Genomic DNA, 20,249 nt, shown 5'->3' on the forward strand with positions numbered 1-20,249 from the left:
CGCAGTTTCCGTGGCGTTGGTCGGTGCGTGCTCGGTAACTGCGCTGTGACAACCTCGGCGGGCTTGCGTACCGCAGCCCCGGCGAGTAGCGGCCGCCCGCCCGGGCCGAGGCGGCGCTGCGCGTGCGCGGGGGCGGCGGCGGCGGCGGCGGCGGTGGCTCGGCCTCCGGGAGCGGCGGGCGGCGGGCTTCAGTGCCGGGCGCGCCGCCTCTCGCAATGGACGGCAGCGTCAGCGGGCCTTCAGCCGGCGGCGCCGTCGTGGCAGCGGCGCGACACAACGCGACGGCGGCCGCCGCCGGGGGCGGGCCGGGGGCGGCCGCGGCGGCCGGGGGCGGCGGGGGCGGGCCGCCCAACGCCTCCTCGGCCGTGATGGCCGCGGCCGCCGGGCCCTGGCCCATGCTGCCCGACGACCTCGTGTACCGGCACTCGGCCGCCATGACGGCCGTCTACTGCGCCGCCTACTCTCTCGTCTTCCTGCTCGGGCTCGTCGGCAACTGCTGCGTCATCGCGGTCGTGTGGCGGTCGCCGCGCATGCGCACCGTCACCAACCTCTTCATCGCCAACCTGGCCGCTGCCGACCTGCTCGTCGTCGTCGTCTGCCTTCCCGCCACGCTCGTCTCCAACATCTTCGTGCGTGAGTACCGCCGCTTCCCGCGACTGCGCTGCCGGCGCCGCCGCCACCGCCGCCGCCGCCGCTGGCCCCCGTGCCCGGCGACTGCCGGCCGCGGCACACACCAACCACGGCTGTCTGTCTTTCCTCACACCAAATAAAGCACGAGCACGGTCCTTTCTGCCTTCCCAACTCGCCTACACCCTTCTTGTCCTACGATGACTACTTCTCCGTCGAAATATTACGCTGCTCCACTGTCCGCTAACGCAATCCGTAGCGGAGCAGCTTACTTGCGGCGGCGCTCGCTTCAGCTGCAAGCACGCAAAATAAAAACAAATAATGTTTAATCTTTCCAACTCATTTACAGGCTCCTGGATCACCGACTCAGTTTCGACTTCTGAAATTCTACAGCTTATGTAATTCTGTTAGCGAAACTCTGTTGGAGCATATTTCCTGAACATCTATTTCACTTTTTTACTTTAGGGTTGGATAAGTACAATATTGATTTTACTCTCTACGGCGCACACTACAGATGTAACTCCCAGCTCGAAATAAAATAAGAGCAAATTAGTTCCAACCTCTCCAACTCGTCCTATATTCTTCTTCTCCTCCGACATTTATTTCCCCGTTGACACATCGCACTCCTCCACTGTTCGCTAACCTACTAACTAAAATTTGACGTTATCAGACTGGATGACGCTATCTATTCGCAAAACACCCTTTTATTCGCAGACTTGTCGCTCATATTTGCCAAATTTATGACAGTTAATCAATTTCCACTCTTACTGAGTTATCGTCAGAACTAAAAGCTCAGAAGAGACAAAAAGGCACAGCCACTCTTAAACATAAACAGCTATAACAATATCAAAAAGTACAAGAGAAAAATACACCCCGTGACTTGTTACGAACGTATCACGTGAAGTTCTCTATCCACTCACTGTGGATTCTTAAAATCAACTGTTGTGTCTGACCACTCGCTGAACTTTAAAAATCGAACACTTGTGTTCGTAGAAGGTACGTGAGCGTTAGTATTGAGAGACACTTAGAGAAGTGAAGAATAACTCTCCATTATATGGAACAAATGTACGAGTAAAACGTGATACAGCTTCTCCGGCCCAAGGGTTTTACGCAACCCACAACACCTTCTATAACCACATACTAGATTTTCATATTCTCTCGCTCTTTATTCGCAAAATATTAATCGTACAGAAAAATGAACACCCACTTTTTGTAAAAAAATGAATGTAGCTGAATTTTTTACTTGGATATATTTTCGCCAGAGGACGTAGTTTTCAAACTATTGAAGAAAAACCTACAAATGTGTCCTTCACACTTGATTTTCTTGGATAACTCGAAAACCGCGGCCTCCAGCGAAAATGTGTCCCAATCAAAAATTTTAATAACTTACATTTCATTCAAAAAGTTTTTGTTCGTAGATAGTTAGGGAATATGAAGATCTCAAGCGCGAGTTTCGAGGATGTTGCAGGTTGTATAAATCTATCGGTAGGGACCGCTGACTCAGTCTCTTTTATTTCACTTGTATAATTAGGAAGCATATAACTCAAACTCTGTAGGAATCGAATACTCTGATCACGCTCACTATAGTTGCGGTTACTAGCTCAAAACATACAAAAAAAAGTTCAGTAACTCAAACTCTTTTGCTGTCTTCTTGATCTACGGCACTAGTTCGATCATTGAAATACTGCAACTTGGTTAGTTCTGATATAGGAACTATGTCAGAGTATATTTTAAAATAGCATATTGTGCATTTGAACTTCACAGTTTAGACAAGGAAAATTACATTACTCACAAAATTGATAACACTATTCACATACTCTACACATACATTTTTAAATAAATGTAACACAATTCCACTACATTACTCGATGAATCTGATGGTCACAGATCAGGACAATATAGACTTATTTGTTTTTCTCATTATCGAGAAAATATCAGATCTGTAATTATAAATAATTGCCCTCGCATCGTTTAGACAGTATTCCATAACTACCTTATTCACCTTATAAATCTGCCAATGAAGGGAATCATTGAAATATCACGGAAGTTAACTGGAAGTTGAGTTTAATCAATTTGTTGCATAGTTCTCTTCCATTTCGGTGTAGAAACCTTACGATGGCATTGGTGTTCGCTTCTGCTGTCCTTCGCCACTCAATGTAAAATACTCAAAAAAAGGAGAGGGGGGGGGATATGGCAAACCTACAGTCCAAAAACATGTTTCAGCTGTAACTCACTGACTGTGGGGTAATACCTGAAAAAGAAGAATGTCAGTTAACATTATATGCAGCGGGCAGAGGGAAGAAAACATGCAGACAACATGAGAATGATATACATCTAATAGATATGCAAAAATGATTAAAAAGCGGATGAAAAGTGGTACAAAGAGGCCAGAAGATGAAAAAGTACTAACAAGTCATGAATATTTCCTACACCTTTTAAGTCACTTATATCTAATCGAAATTATTTCACAAGCATGAAATTATTGGAAACTGGGTTTGAGGTTAATATCTAGATTCTTAAAACCAAATTACAAATACACCATACCACTGAATAACAAAATATGTATGTATACATTTAAAATCCATTACAAGTTCCAAGTGTTTCAGTATCTTGTATCTAGATATTTACGCCACTAAGATTTATGAGATATGGACTGTAAAGTCCTTTCGTGAAATGCTCTAGCTTTGTTGCGCAGAATTACTGCAAAATATAAGCATATTAGCATTCTGAAAACTTGAAGTCACATTCAAAATACAAAAAGTTAACTGAAAGGATACCCATTTCACAACAGACATTCCCCCCCTCCCCTCTCCGTCCCCCACCCCACCGGCCCAATAATTAACTTAACATGATCAAGGAATTTAATTGCACAGCAACGTAGATCAATGTTTGAGAATAATAAGATATTTATAGCATGATTTTACATAGAAACTGAAAAACACACATTATGACAACCAATTTACAAATGACGCGACGAATTAATGAGATTAGTGACTACGTAATTTTTTCTTTTCGTAGGTTAATTAACATTTATTGTACCACTGTATGCCTTTATGGCGCTGTCGTGGTAGTGTCACGTTGAGAAGAGACAGTTATTCGGTTGACTCAATGTTCCACACTTTTTTTTTGCAAAGTAATGAAACGAGTGAGTCTAAATGCGTTCAAATTATTGTCGGGGCCAGTGGACATAATCGAAAAAGTTTTTCGACAAGTAGTGGATACAAAAGGCATGAGTATTTTGCATATTCGTAGCGAGCTACTGTAGGTTTTTGATATGCGAATATGTATTTTTTAACACTATTCAGATTTTACCTACTTTGGAATCGAAACAGGGAACACATGGTTGAGACAAATACTGAGGTTTCGTACTAGTGTTTAGTACACTCATCGTCCTATTTTTAGAAAACAATCGTAATTAGAAAACGTTAAATTCTTGTCAAATAGCCCTAAAGCCTCTATATAGTATTGAAAAGACGTCATATTCCGCATATGGCTGTTAATGGTTTCATTTTTGCTAACGCAGTTCCAGTGTTTTCGCCATTATCGACCCCTAACAAATGGTGGTTTGTCATGGCACAGCTCAAGGCTGTAAATGGTGGTAACCTTTATGCTTCTACGCTATATGTGCACCGTGACATGGCATCAGTTATTTGTTCTTGATAATGGCGTAAACAACCAAGCAACAATAGCAAAAAGAAAACCTCTTGAACGTCATAAGCGGAATGTAGAAGTCCTTTCAACACTGTAAGAAGCGCTACATTCTTGTACGAGCTTATGCAAGAACTCTGAAATAACATTAAAATAAAGTACACACATTTTTGTAAAAATTCAGTTTTCATTCAATACCTTAGGGGATAAAAATGTTAAAACTATTATCAATGCAGCAAATAAATGGTCGTTTTGCTTACCAAGACTTATCACCTGGCTTCAAACATTTACAGTGGACCCCAAAACACTTAAGGTCAATTTCTTAGGTAATTTACCCCACCCATGAGCCATTCACTTTGTAAGTCTGGCTCAGCCATTTAAAAATTAATGAATGATATAGTGTTGTATATTTAAATTTAATGGTTAAAATACGTGTATTCGTCTTTTACATTGCAGAGGATTCTACTGAAAAATAAAATTAACTATGAAAGTCAACATTTTAGCTTTCGTAAGTTCCCATGATGCCAGTTTTTTTCAATTAAAAATTGCCTATGGAATTGAACAGTTCTGAAGAAGGAACAGTTTCAGTTCTAAGGTTGGTTTACCTAGTCGTCAGATATGTTATCTGTTGACGTCGCTAGAGGGAACATTGCTGTATGTATAGATATATCTGTTCCCACTACTTTCGAGATTACACTGACCTGAAATCGTCATTCTAAAATTTTGGATCGTCGTCATCAACGTGGTGTATTTGCGTGGTTGAAGACATCGAGTGCAGTTCAATAGCTTGGACTGGAAAGTATTCAGCAAGGTGACAATCGCCGCAATGTGAACTTCTACGGCTTATGAGAAGCCCACAGAGCATACAGCTAACTTCGGGAAACGAATTTAGATAAAATTTCGACAGAAATTATTCGTTTCAGCTGTTAGTTCGATATTCTGTAATTTAAAGACTGTCGACACAGACATTTACTGTCTCACAAAAGTCCTAATGACTAGAATGGCCTTGGCGGGCGAGTTCAATAACGTGTGGCTGAAGGCTTCTTACTTCACAATTTGATGACCCAAATTGGAATCAACACACGAACTTTGTCGAAAGTTTATTTTCAACTATGTATGAAACATACGTTTGTGCTACATCGTCAGCTTCCCAACATAAGACTATTGTATTCTTTCGATGTCGATGAAATCATGAATAATATCAAACTTAGTATTTATGTCGTTATAAGTTCTTATTCACTTCATTCTTCTCCGTTAAACGAATACAAATATTTATGAGACTGGATGGCTTAATATCATGCACAATAATATATGGTGTGACAGAAATACTTTTACAAAAATTTGAGGTCTTTTTTTTCACTCCAAAACAAGACAATAATAATAACAAACATAAACTTGGAAAACCTTCGTGTCTGAGTTATGGATCGAAGAAGTTTTTGCGAAATTGTCAAAGCTTTTAAATATTTATGATTTGCTTGTTTACAGGCTTGCACAGCCACAACAGAACATTCTCGTGGGTCAGTGTAGCTAGAAAAGATCGGCGCTAGAGTGTATGGACTGGAATTGTACCTGAACACCAGGCAGGTCCACATCTTCTCCCAGCACACGATTCAGGGTAATGCTACGAGGACGACGTCCACCACTCTTTTAACATACACTAAAGCGCTAAAGAAGCTGGCATAGGCATGCGTATTCAAATACAGAGATATGTAAATACCGCGCTGCGATAGGCAACGCCTATGTAATACAACAAGTGTCTGGCGCACTTCTTAGATAGGTTAATGCTCCTTCAATGGCTGGTTATCATGATTTAAGTGAGTTTGAACGTGGTGTTATAGTTGGCGCACCGGTGATGGGACACAGCATCTTCGAGGTAGCGATGAAGTTGGGATTTTCCAGTACGACCATTTCACGAGTACCGTGAATATCGAGAATCCGGTGAAACATCAAATCTCCGACATCGCTGCGGTCGGAATAAGATCCTGCAAGAACAGGTCCAACGGGACTGAGAGAATCGCTCACCGTGACAAAAGTGCAACCCTTCCGAAAATTGCTGCATATTTCAGTGCTAGGCCATCAACAAGTGTCAGCGTGTGAATTATTCAACGAAACATCATCTATATGGGCTTTCGGAGGCGAAGGCCCACTCGTGTACCCTTGATGAATGCACGACGGAAAACTTTATGTCTTGCCTGGGTCCGTCAACACCGACACTGGACTGTTGATCACTGGAAACATGTTGCCTGGTCGGACGAGTCTCGTTTCAAATTGTATAGAGCGGATGGACGTATACGGGAATGGAGACAATCTCATGACTCCATGGACCCTGCCTGTCAGCAAGAGACTGTTCAAACTGGTGGAGGCTCTGTAATGGTGTAATGGTGTGGGGAGTGTGGAGTTGGAGTGATATGGGATACTGATACGTGTAGGTACGACTCTAACATGTGACTCGTTTGATCACCTGCATCCATTCCTGTCCATTGCGCATTCCGATAGGCAATTCCAGCAGGACAATGCGCCACCCCACTCGTCCAGAACTGCTACAGACTGGCTCCAGGAACACTCTTCTGAGATGAAATACCTCCGTTGACCACGAAGATCCCCAGAAATGAATATTATTGAGCATATCTGGGATGCCTTGCAACGTGTTGTTCAGAAGCCATCTCCACCTCTTACGGATTTATGGACAGGCCTGCAAGATTCATGGTGTCATTGCCTCGAGCACTACTCCAGACATTAGTCGAGTCGATGCCACGTTGTGTTGTGGCACTTCTGCGTGCTCGCGGGGACCCTTCACGACATTAGGCAGTGTACCAGTTTATTTGGCTCTTCAGTTGGCCCTGCAAGTACGCTTACACATGGCAGTGCTCCAGCGTATTTGAAAGGGTGCGAGAGGCCATGGCCCGACGAGCGCATGCCTGTAGAGCCAGTAGAAGAAAAGTTTAAACATTCGCTCTGATTCTCTGATAAGAGAACTTCACAGAATGTTCTTTCCTTAAAAATTAAAAACCGAAGAAGTTATCGACAAATTCCTATTCACTTATGAACCAAAACATTATGACTATGTGCTTAAAAGCTTGTTTGTCCGACTTTGGCACGAAATATATCACTGATCCTGCGTATCAGGGATCCGAAAGTTTGTTGGTAGGTTTATGGAGGCATGTGGCGTTAAACGTCTACGCACAGGTCATGTAATCCGCGTAAATAACGGGCCGCTGATTTGCGTACGCGGTGATGGCGCCCGACAGCGATCCAGTCGGGTTCAATAGGATTTACATCAGGCGAATTTGGTCGCCGAGACGTGACTTCACTATAACACTTCTTACACGACTGTAGCACGGTTATGACTTCGGGACAAGGACAATTGTACTGCTAAAAGATGACATCACCGTAGGTGAAGACAACAAGCATGAAGGGATGCAGGGGTTCGTAATTGTCAGCGTGTCTTCGACTTCCACCAGAGGTCCAATGCAAGCGGAGGAGAATGTCTCTTACAGCATAATACTGCTCCCACCAGCCTGCATCCGTGGCGTGCTGCACGATTAGAGCCGCCGTTCACCTCGATGACGGCACTTGCGGAGACGACCATCGACCTTGTGTATGAAAAATGTGATTCACGCGAAGAGCTGACACGTTTCCATTGATCGTTGGTCAAATCCCAATGGTCCCGTGATCATTGCAATCGTAATGGATGTCGTCGTTGGATCAGCTTGTGAACACATGGAGTCTGTCTGATGAAGAGCTCTATTTTCAACAATATACAATGGGCGGTGTGCTCCGAAACAACTGTGCATGCACCAGCATTATGCTCTTTCGGCAGACATTCCACACATCACTGTCTTTCCTGCTTTACAGAGCAGAAAAGCGTGCGAACCCCACGTTCTGTGAAGAGTCGTGGACGTCCAACCATTTAGCGCTTAGTGGTAGTTTCACTGTCCTTCTGCCTCTAGATGCTCACAACAGTAGCCGTGAACATTCAACCAGCTTAGCCGTTTTGTAGATATTTGTTCCTAGGCTCTGCGCAATAATAATCTTCCCGTTCTCAAAGTCGCTTATTTTAATGGATTTCCCCATTTGCAGCCCAGACCTTCGCTAGGATGATCCTCCGTCCGTGTTGGCTCACCTTACATACTTTTGTTATCAGGTTGCGTGTCCGCAACGCCACTGGCGTCCAACGTCCCCGTGAGTAGTGGTCAAAACGTTCTGGCTCATCAGAGTATGGACAATTGTCGAGTTTGTGCCCTTACAATCTATAAAAGATTCAACGAAACGAGGCGCGTTTCGCCACGGAATAGATTAGTTGGCGCGAGAGCGGTGCGGTGATTCTCAGCAATCTACAGTGGCAGACACTACGAGAGAGGAGTTGAGAACCACGGAGAAGATTACTGTTGAAATTACGAGGGCATACCTCCGAGGATGAGTAGGGCAACACAACTTCCTCCCGAAATGATCACTGTGAGAAACTCACAGAATTAGGAGGTCACACGGAGGTTTGCTGATGAACATTCTTCCCGACCACCGTTCACCATGGAAGAGGGAAGTGGAGGGGGCGAAGGCTGTGATGCCAGAAATATCCTCCGCCACACACCATAATTTGGCTTCTGAGGTAGAGATGTAAATACTCTGATGTAAGGAATCTGCTGTATCCATCGTTTCCGATATCGGTACACGCGACTGGATTTGCACGGCCCCACCTCCTGCGGCGTACAGATCACGGCGTCCTCATCGAGAACAGTGCTGTAAGCTGAGAACACGTCTCTTAACACCGTGTAAAACCGCTTGGCTTCAGCCAGTTTCTACCGTTTCATAATAAAGGTGCCGATCGATTCTGAGATCAAATAGTTCAAATGGCCCTAAGCACTATGGGACTTAACATTTGCCGTCATCAGTCCCCTAGACTTAGAACTACTTAAACCTAACTAACCTAAGGACATCACACACATTCATGCCTGAGGCAGTATTCGAACCTGCGACCGTAGCAGCAGCCCGGTTCCGAACTGAAGCGCCTAGAATTGCTCGGAAACACAGCGGCCGACGACCCTCAGATATTGCGATGCGGCTTTTATGAGTATGACCACCACTTCGACGGACTTGCACTTTGCGATGTGAACTGAAAATTCGGAAATTTGTCATAAGGTTGAAACCTCCTCTTAGAAAAATTAATGAATTATTGTGCTGATAAACCTCTTACGTTATTTGATTTTCAAACAGCTGAGAAAAACTGAGCGTACTCAGACTTTTCTCTCTTTTCTTATTCTGATCATCACTAAACTGACACACAATATTTTTTTTAGCGCAACGCAGTCTGACTTTGAATAATCCCTACAAAAGAATGGCCCCGACTAACAATAACCTACACCTTTCAGGAATCACTTACCTCACAAAAATTTTCGTTACTCGAACTACTGCAATACAGCGTGCGCCAATACTGCCAGCTCAATAAAAGATTCTAACTACTGAAGGCACTAAGTACTGACAGGCATAGTTAGCAAATTAAAGATTTTGATAGAGATCAAACAATGTATTTACCTTAATAATGTTCAAAAGTAATCATATACAAATTTTCTCTTTCTGATGGACGCACGTCCAGATCGTCCGCTCTCAAAATTCTGCCATCTCTCTCCCCACATCCACCACTGCTGGCGGCTCACCTCCAACTGCGCAACGCTACGCGCTGTTCATATCCAACTGCCCACCACTACAATACCAAATATTCCAACAATGCCAATCAGCCACAGACTGAACACAGCACAGCTAGTGATTTTCGTACAGCGCACTACGTGGCGTTACCAACATAAAAACCTAAACGGCCTACTTAAGAGGTCTTATGGGACCAAACTGCTGAGGTCATCGGTCTCTAATCTTACGCACTATTTAATCTAACTTAAACTATCTTACGCTAAGGACAACACACACACACACCCATGCCCAAGGAAGGACTCGAATCTCCATCGGAGAGAGCCGCGTGGACCGTGACAAGACGCCCTAAGGCCGCGCGGCCAAACCGCGTGGCATGTGAACCGAGCCGGCCGGATTCTGGCATACAGCTTATGGTCGACTACGCCTGGAGTTGCTATGAAAAGAAATGGCACCTCATGCCCCCGGATGTCGAGCAGTATGGTGGGCGACAACCAGGAGGGATGGTCTGGGGTGCCATTTCTTTTTGCAGCAGGACCCCTTTGGTTGTCATCCACGGCACTCTTACAACACAGCGGCACGTCTACGACATTCTACGACCCGTTTTGTTCCCCTTCATGGCACGGGGCTTACATTTCAACAAGCTAATGCCCTCTCGCACACGGCGAGAGTTTCTACCGCTTGTTTTCTTGATTGTCAAAGTCTACCTTGGCCAGCAAGGCCGTCGGATCTCCCCAGTTGAGCACGTCTGGAACATTATGGGCAGACCCCCTAACCAGCTCGGTATTTTGACGACGTGACGCGCCAAATGGACAGAATTTGTCACGATATCCCTCAGGAGGACATCCAACAACTCTGTCAATCAATGCCAAGCCGTATAACTACTTGCATAACGGCCAGAGGTGGACCAACGCATTATTGGCTTGTTCAATTTGCGAAACTCTTTCTCTTGAATAAATCATCCAATTTTTCTGAAATTGTAATCATTTATTTTTCATTACACCTACATCACATCTACCGGTTCCCATTCCATTCGAACAATTCATTGTAATCAGTATATTGTAGTTAAACGAGTTCCTTCAAAGTTTGTGGAAGTATTTATGATGATGACGAGGTCCCATACTCCGAGGCGCGTAGGGGACGATACGGGAGATCAGCACCGCTGTACTAGGCAAGGTCCTAGTAGAGGTGGTTTGCCATTGCCTTCCTCCGACCGTAATGGGGATGAACGACGATTATGAAAACGACACAACAACACACAGTCATCTCGAGGCAGGAAAAATCCCTGATCTCGCCGGGAATCGAACCCAGGACCCCGTGCGCGTGAAGTGTGAGCGCTACCGCAAGACCACGAGCTGCGGACGGTATTTATGAAAACCCTATAATTTTAACATGAGAAAGAAAAGAAGTTTGGTCTGGATCGGAATGTGGTACGGGCTAGAGACGACACCTGCAAATCTCCAGCATGATGCCGCGGCTACTAGCCCACAGAAGTTAGGATCTGACTCACATAGAAATCTGTTATGCCCGTTTTCTCAAAAACAACAGAGCGTAGGTCTAAAATATGGAACAGCTGTCGAACGTAGTTTAATGACGAACATGTGAATATCATCAAGACCCGAGAACCAAAATTCCCGGACTCTCCTTGGTATGAGAAATACTCACTTTTGAGGACGAACTGGTGTAAAATCCTGGTGCTTGTGGCGACGTCATTGAGGTGTTCCCTTGCAGGGGATCCTCAGGCAAAGGATAGCAGCATAGCAGCAAGACACGTTTTCCAGAATGATTGCAAGAAGGACATGAAATATCTGACAACAGTTTATTTAGTATACCAAAATGAGATTATAAATTTTGCTAGTTATCAACAGGTAGTAATAAGTGTGGTGTCACCGCCAGACACCACACTTGCTAGGTGGTAGCTTTAAATCGGCCGCGGTCCATTAGTACATGTCGGACCCGCGTGTCACCACTGTGTGATCGCAGAGCGAGCGCCACCACAAGGCAGGTCTCGAGATACGGACTAGACTCGCCCCAGTTGTACGGACGACGTAGCTAGCGATGCACACTGTCGAAGCCTCGCTCATTTGCAGAGCAGATAGTTAGAATAGCCTTCAGCTAAGTCAATGGCTACGACCTAGCAAGGCGCCATTAGTAACATTGCATGTATCTAAAGAGTCTCACTTGTATCGCCACAATCTCCAGATGTACCGAAAGGATGGATTAAAGTTAAGTATTCCAGAAGCTACGTACTTTTCTTTATTGCATTCATTACGTATCCTGTTTCAGACCTCACGCCATCCAGCTTTAGCTTTGCGCGTGCCTTTCGGCTTCCTCTCATTGTGTCTAGGCTGTCTTGTCTAGACACAACAATAAGTCCTTCAACTACGCTTCCTTGAGCAATTTATAACGGTATAGTCTCAGCGGTGCGTCTACAATCTACGGCAAAGTACCCTGTACAGAGCAAGAGGAGCAAGTCTGTCCGCAGACACTCACAGGCCACAGGACTCCACACTGATGTCACTGATATCGAGGCCCCAATTAAATATCCGGACTGGCATGGTTCAAAGTTCTTCGAATTCCAATTCTGACACCGCATCTTAGCTGAAGCTATAGTCTTAAGTTATGGTTAGAAAGTCCTATATTCGATAAAGAGCTACTGCTGATCATCCTGAAATCTTTCATTCGGTTCTCGGTAAGGTACGAGATTCTTCATCGCGTAGAGAACATCAACATAACGATCGAATGCTAGACGGCATTGTGTCTCAGAATAGTAATTCTTCTGAGGTGGGACAAATCACAAAGGCTGTAGCGGGAGTCGAAACGATCGTGTTTAGTTTGCAATTAAGAGAGGATCTGAAGAAACAACTCGCTGAAGCTGATTCTGAGCGTTGTTACCATTATTTTTTCCTTTACGTTGAAACTAGGCGTAGAGATCGCTGTATAAGACTAATAAGTTGGGTGACGTCTGACGGTATTAAAATGCCGTACAATGTGATGAAGTACGTCACGGCTCACAGCAAGAATAACCAGACATCGTATAACAAATACTTTAGACTGCAAGTGGTAAGAGGAAAGATGCAAATATGCGTATGAAAGCACGCTGATGACGCGTAATCGTGAAGTGTCCGAACTTCCACTTCCCAGAGGAATTAAGCTACTGACACATGTAAGACATTTGTACAAATATTTGATGATATTTAAAGTTCATATTAAATAAATAATAAGTCATTATTTTTCGTAATTAACTTCAAGCTACAATCACGGCGCTCTTACATGCATCTTCACAGTAGAAAGAGTGTGAAGTAAGCAGCACTCTAAGGGATATTCCTTTGTTTCATATTAAAGAATAACGAAATTATTTCATCGATTGTAACACATCGAATACAAGGAAGTACATTAAATTTGTTATAGGTGCAGGTGTGCTGTCATCCCCCTCCAGCAAAAGAGAATCTGGGTCATGTGGATAACGTAGATTTCTTTTGGCCGTGCGGTATGCGTTGGTGTCGCTATGAATGAGTATTGAATAAAAAGATGGGGAAGATATGCGCACGATGGCGCCCGCTGGACTACAGACTAAGCTTCCTGAGAAGCAGCAGTCTGGTCGGTGAACCTAATGTCTACATTCGACACGACAGACAGAGGAGATTATATTTTAATCCCAGGCATAAGCAATAACATTGATGATTTGGAACTGTGTGCCATCATGTTCAGATCAGCTGTCGCTATGGTGGCGCCAGCATTAAATCTCAGACTGTTTGCTGATGAGGCTATCGCTTTCTAACAGGTTCGTTATTGAATCCTACAGCTACTAGTTTCCATTTTGGGACTGCCGTACGGTTAAATTGCTGTGAAATTCACGAATAACTTCTCGCGCATTGCGCTAACGTGCGAGATGGGGAGGTGAGCCATAACGTCGCGCATTCAAGCAATGCTGGGGAAGTTCCCGATCTACGCCTCAGACAATTCGATACACATCCAGGCAAAATACGACAACACACATAATAGAGTTTACATTATTCAGAAACAGACCACTTTCCTCACTTAGGTTAACTGACGCCTGTGGCTACAAGAAGGGCATCCGGTCAAACGTGGAAATAAAATAAATATGCCAAATTACGAAAAACAGCGACAGGATAAACGCTAGGAATGAGAGGTACTGTGACGGAAAACTGAACCCCCTGGCGCTGAAGCTCTGTTCCTGGTCAGCTGCTCCCCTCAGTCAATGTAGGGCTAGTAGCTGTCGCTGACTTATTCATCCGTGGATCACTTTTTCGAGGACGTTGGTAATGCCGCGGTATCGGACGTATGCGACTGCATGCACTACCGGTACGTTCCAAAACGACGCATATAAAGAAGGGATTTTTCCGGGGCTCATTGTGCTCTATTGGTGTTAGGAGGTGTTTTGGGAAGCCCTTGGGTTAGGGACCATTTGTATATCCAACAGAGGAATCGGCTAACTGTAGCTGTCCTACTGTACAGTGTCAAAATGTGAATACTACACGCTTCTTCCAGTTAAGGCAAATGGTATAAATCGGTTGGTTCTTTTTGCACTAGGTGTCGTCTACGGTACGGTCGTAAGGGGCTTATGGAGACACCATTTAGTTCAAGGGCGGTTGTTGAGAAAACCCAGGAAAAACGTTTTCCGCCATTTCTTCGCCGTCAGTAGCGAATATGTAAGTAACTAACCGCAGAAAACTGCACAAATATTAACGGCATATTCTCTAGGAATTTATTTAGAAGGCCGTCTTCCTGTTTTCTCGGTATCTTTGCCCGTTATCGAGAAAAGCCGCAAAAACGTAAGTTCCCCAGAGTATCCCAGCTCCCCCACAACGATAATGGCCAGGGTGTATCAAACAGTGAACCCGAGTCTTCTGTGCAACAATCAATAAACTAACACGTAAGTGGACCTAAATACACTACTGGCCATTAAAATTGCTACACAAAGAAGAAATGCAGATGGTAAACGGGTATTCATTGGACAAATATATTATACTAGAATTGACATGTGAGTATATTTTCACGAAATTTGGGTGCATAGATCCTGAGAGATCAGTACCGAGAACAACCACCTCTGGCCGTAATAACGGTCTTGATACGCCTGGGAATTGAGTCAAGCAGAGCTTGGATGGCGTGTACAGGTGCAGCTGCCACGATACCACAGTTCATCAAGAGTAGTGACTGGCGTATTGTGACGAGCCAGTTGCTCGGCCACCATTGACCAGACGTTTTCAGTTGGTGAGAGATCTGGAGGATGTGCTGGCCAGGGCAGCAGTCGAACATTTTCTGTATCCAGAAGGGCCCGTACAGGACCTGCAACATGCGCTCGTGCATTATCCTGCTGAAATGCAGGGTTTCGCAGGGATCAAATAAAGGGTAGAGCCACGGGTCGTAACACATCTGAAATGTAACGTCCACTGTTCAAAGTGCCGTCAATGCGAACAAGAGGTGGCCGAGACTTATAACCAATGGCACCCCATACCATCACGCCGGGTGATACGCCAGTATGGCGATGACGAATAAACTCTTCCAATGTACGTTCACCGTGATATCGCCATCACAGATGCGACCATCATGATGCTGTAAACAGGACCTGGATTCATCCGAGAAAATGACGTTTTGCCATTCGTGCACTCTTGTTCGTCGTTGAGTACACCATCGCAGGCGCTCCTGTCTGTGATGCAGCGTCAAGGGTAACCGCAGCCATGGTCTCCGAGGTGATAGTCCATGCTGCTGCAAACGTCGTCGAATTGTTCGTGCAGATGGTTGTTTTCTTGCAAACGTTCCCATCTGTTGACTCAGGGATCGGAACGTGGCTGCACGATCCGTTACAGCCATGCGGATAAGATGCCTGTCATCTAGACTGCTAGTGATCCGAGGCCGTTGGGATCCAGCACGGCGTTCCGTATTACCCTCCTGAACCCACCGATTCCATATTGTGCTATGAGTCATTGGATCCCGACCAACGCGAGCAGCAATGTCGCGATACGATAAACCGCAATCGCGATAGGCTACAATCCGACCTTTATCAAAGTCGGAAACGTGATGGTACGCATTTCTCCTCCTTACACGTGGCATCACATCAAAGTTTCACCAGGCAACGCTGGTCAACTGCTGTTTGTGTATGAGAAATCGGTTGGAAACTTTCCTCGTGTCAGCACGTTGTAGGTGTCGCCACCGGCGCCCCCTTGTGTGAATGCTGTGAGAAGCTAATCATTTGCATATCGCAGCATCATCTTCCTGTCAGCTAAATTTCGCGTCTGTAGCACGTTATCTTCGTGTTGTAGCAATTTTAATGGCCAGTAGTGTATTTTGATAGAGATATGTTTCTTTTAAATAAGAGTATTTAACAAACCACAGCAACCGTTTTTTTTTTTTTTTGCAAACAATATCGCAAACGATAGACGACACAAGAACCGCTGGAGCTACGGCAGCTGTGAGCGAACTCGCAGCAAGCAGTAGAGACGTGTGTCGCGCTCTTTAATGGCAGGCGTAAACAGTTACGAGGACACCGGGCACCTGTGCTGACACAGCTGTCGCTGGAGCCAGACAAGCTAGCTAGGGGCCTCGCGGGGCAGACAGTCGATTTGCGTCGAGTTACACGGCCGGCCGAGTAGTCGCACTTCCAGTCTTCTCTGGTCGTACTCTAGTGGATTCCATTATATCTTTTTAAATTTGGCTTTGTTTTATTGAAGCATAATGCCGACAGTTTCGTAAAAATATAAACCGTACACACAGAGGAATCGCATCATAAACACCATGAACAATGATTTAAAACAATTTTGCACTGTTCACTTAGAAGCAATACTTACAGATAAAGAATATTGAAATAGTTTCGGTTACAGACAAAATACAATATAAAAGAGAACTCAGCAGAAACAGGGGAACATACGGCTGGAGATTAGTGTTTACGAAATCATAGACAGTACACCAAATTTCACATAAACACGTCGTTGCTTAAAGTGACATCATCATTTTCGCAAGATTTCGCAGTAAGTGGTTTGACTGTGCTTCGAAGAAATTGCAGGAAAAGAGCAAGTGATTTTCAATTCATGTCACTTTCTTCCCACAGTCGCAGAAAGGTAAACCTTGATGCCTGTTCGATGTAAGTGGGAAGGACTTGAAACGTGGTAGATACGCATTCGCCTGAAGTTTTGGAAACCAGGGGAGCTTCCAATTACTGGTCAGATCTCAGCGTCGTTATTTACCTATATGGCACAATGAACGGAGCAAATCATCCGTCTCGGCCAGCTCCCCTATCCATAACTTGAAACAGTAGGATGGTGGAATAAAAGGTTCAAATGGCTCTAACCAGTATAGGACTTAACATCTGAGGTCATCAGTCCCCTAGACTTAGAAATACTTAATCCTAACTAACCTAAGGACAGCACACAACACCCAGCCATCACGAGGCAGAGAACATCCCTGACCCCGCCGGGAATCGAACCCGGGAACCCGGGCGTGGGAAGCGAGAACGCTACCGCACGACCACGAGATGCGGGCATTCCCACAACCTTTTGTTTATTTATCAATGATTCTCGTATTACTTCCGGTATTTGGGTAATCATTTTACTGTTTCACTTAGGTTTTCAAAATATTGCAATCAACTTTTTGAGATTGATGCTATCAGCAAGATTTAAAGCCCGGCATGACCACAAATTCTGATACCCTCTCGAATCGGTATCGCCAAAAATTGAACAGTATAGGGAGGTGGGGGGGGGGGGGGGCGAGCGAAATTGTTTGAAATATTTCTGCTTGGGGGCAAGAACAAACATCTCGCTGCTGAAGTTTGTTGATACCGAGAGCCATCAGTAGGGGAACGGCGTCTAGTATGCGCTACGTGGCCAAAATTAGTATAAAAGTCTTGGTGTTATTTTGAAATAAGATATAACTGCATAAAACATTTGCTTGGACATTGGTCTTGGTATAAATGATGAAATATATATTTGTAACCAAAACCATATATAGCAAGAACAGATTTTCCAAGACTAACACTTGAGGCGGTTAAGAAAAGTGCCAGGTAGTAAGGGACATGCAACAAAATACAGGATTTTAAACAGTGAAAATCTTTTTGTGGTTCACAAACACATCAATCTGTTTACATATCAAGGGTACAAGATAGTAAAAAAATGGTTGGTCAAAGAAACTTTCACCCCGATATAACGCATTACACTTGTGGACTGATGTTTTCTCTGAGACAGTCCTAGGTGGTTCTTCACACGGTTTTGATAGAAATATTTACCTGCCTATTTCTTTTCTCCGCTGAACCTGTGAGGCAATTTCAAATGTTCTGCCAAATCGTAAGCCAACGTTTGCAACTCAATCATAGCTAGCGACATTAACCTGGACTCTAAATCTCTCAAGTGAGCTACAAGTATTTTTTCGTAATGTTCTTCAGACCTTTATTTGAGAAACCAAAATATGAGATGTCTTAGATTCCCTGTAGTTTTGGTACATGACATAACTGAAGCAGTAAATTATAGGATTATCGGTAGTGTTGGTAGCATTTGTTGGGAAAGAAAGATATGTGAATGTGTAAGAGACAAACTTCGAGCCGATGTCTTCTATTTGTTATTTTTTGTTTGTTTGGTTGTTTGCTTTACACATAATTAAAACTGAACGTCACTGCGTATTTTTTTATGTCCTTATGGAACGTGAATTATGTTTTATAGGTAACAATAATTAGTTGATCGCGTAACTTCCGTACTTTTATGTAACCAAAGCAATTGAAGTACAGTTACATATACGAACATAAAAAATATTTATAATTCTTGTTGTTACTTTTTGATCAACAGAACGTTCGTCATCATGGTCAAAGATAAGAAGGTAAGTTTCCTGTTATTATTGATAAAGGTGAAGGTTGTTTATGAATAACAGAAACAAGTTTTATGTGAGATCGACGAAGTATTAAGCGATGTTTGAGATATTATTGTTTTCCGTTTTTATGTTTTTATTTTGCCTTTTGTTGAGGAGGTTGCGTTTTTTAGTGCTGTATGATAAGTCTATATCGTTTTCTTTATTTTTGATTTCTTATTTACTGCAAAGCACCTACATTACAAATCAACAAATTTCGAAGAAAATCTGAACTAAACATTGACAATTTCAGCTTTGACACAAATCTGTTTATTTCCAAGTAACTGGAGGATAACTATGTAGCAGAAAAATGTTCCGCAGGTTAGCTGGCTGTTTATACACTGATCAGCCAGAACATTATAACCGCCGACTTACCCATGATATAAACCCGTCGCCGGCCGGAGTGACCGAGCGGTTCTAGGCGCTACAGTCTGCTGGAACCGCGCGACCGCTACGGTCGCAGGTTCGAATCCTGCCTCGGGCATGGATGTGTGTGATGTCCTTAGGTTAGTTAGGTTTAACTAGTTCTAAGTTCTAGGGGACTAATGACCTCAGCAGTTGAGTCCCATAGTGCTCAGAGCCATTTGAACCATTTTTTGTGTGATGTCCTTAGTTTAGTTAGCTTTTAAGTAGTTCTAAGTTCTACGCGACTGATGACCTCAGACGTTAAGTCCCATAGTGCTCAGAGCCATTTGAACCATTTGAACCATAAACCAGTCCAGGCGATAGAAGCGTCATCTGACAAGGAATGACTGCTAGTCAAACACATGAACGGTGCATGTAGTTTCAGTGAGCGAGCTGTCCGTGTGTAGAATGGGAAAGGCGCGCCATCTATCTGAGTTTGACCGAGGGTAGGTTTTGATGGTCCAGAGGCTCGGCACGAGCATTTCGGAAACTGCGCGACTTACCGGGTGTTCAAGGAAGTCTGTCGTGAGTGTCTTCAAGTGGTGAAACCACGTCCAGATGTCGTGCGGTTGGGCGGCCACTCCACATTACATATGTCGTACGTCGTAGGCTGGGCAGACTGGTAAAACAGGACAGGTGACGAGCTGTGGCGGGACTAACATCTCACCTTAATGCTGGACAGAGTATAAGTGTGTCTGAACACACAGTGCACCGAACACTCCTAACTATGGGCCTCTATAGCCGAAGACCCATGCATGAGCCAATGTTAACACCATGACATCGGCAACTATGACTGAAATGCGCACGTGATCATGGGCACTGGACGTTGGCGCAGTGGCAGAGCGTTGCATAGTCTGTCGAATTTGAATACCTTCTTCATCATGGCGATAGAAGAGTGCGAATCCGTCGTCTTCCAGGGAACAGCTCCTTGACACCTGTACTGCGGGACGCCCGCGGCTCCATTATGCTCTGGGGAACATTCACCTGGGCATCTATGGAGCAGTAGAGCTCGTGCGAAGAACCGTGACGGCCAATGAGCGTCTACAGTGGTTGCGGACCATATGCACCCTTCTTGAAGATCA

The 20,249-nt window shown here is 44.4% G+C and overlaps 1 protein-coding gene across 1 annotated transcript in view; it reads left to right on the plus strand.

Annotated features, from left to right (window-relative positions):
• The first annotated feature begins 368 nt into the window (after window positions 1-368).
• The window catches only part of LOC126417889 (neuropeptide SIFamide receptor-like), a 179,668-nt gene continuing 159,787 nt past the window's right edge, over window positions 369-20,249 (plus strand). Inside the window, exon 1 of the mRNA XM_050085189.1 lies at window positions 369-633. Within this exon, the coding sequence (XP_049941146.1) occupies window positions 369-633 (265 nt within the window). The remainder of the gene's footprint in view (window positions 634-20,249) is intronic.

This window comes from Schistocerca serialis, chromosome 1 (assembly GCF_023864345.2).
Source record: "Schistocerca serialis cubense isolate TAMUIC-IGC-003099 chromosome 1, iqSchSeri2.2, whole genome shotgun sequence".
NCBI lineage: Eukaryota > Metazoa > Arthropoda > Insecta > Orthoptera > Acrididae > Schistocerca > Schistocerca serialis.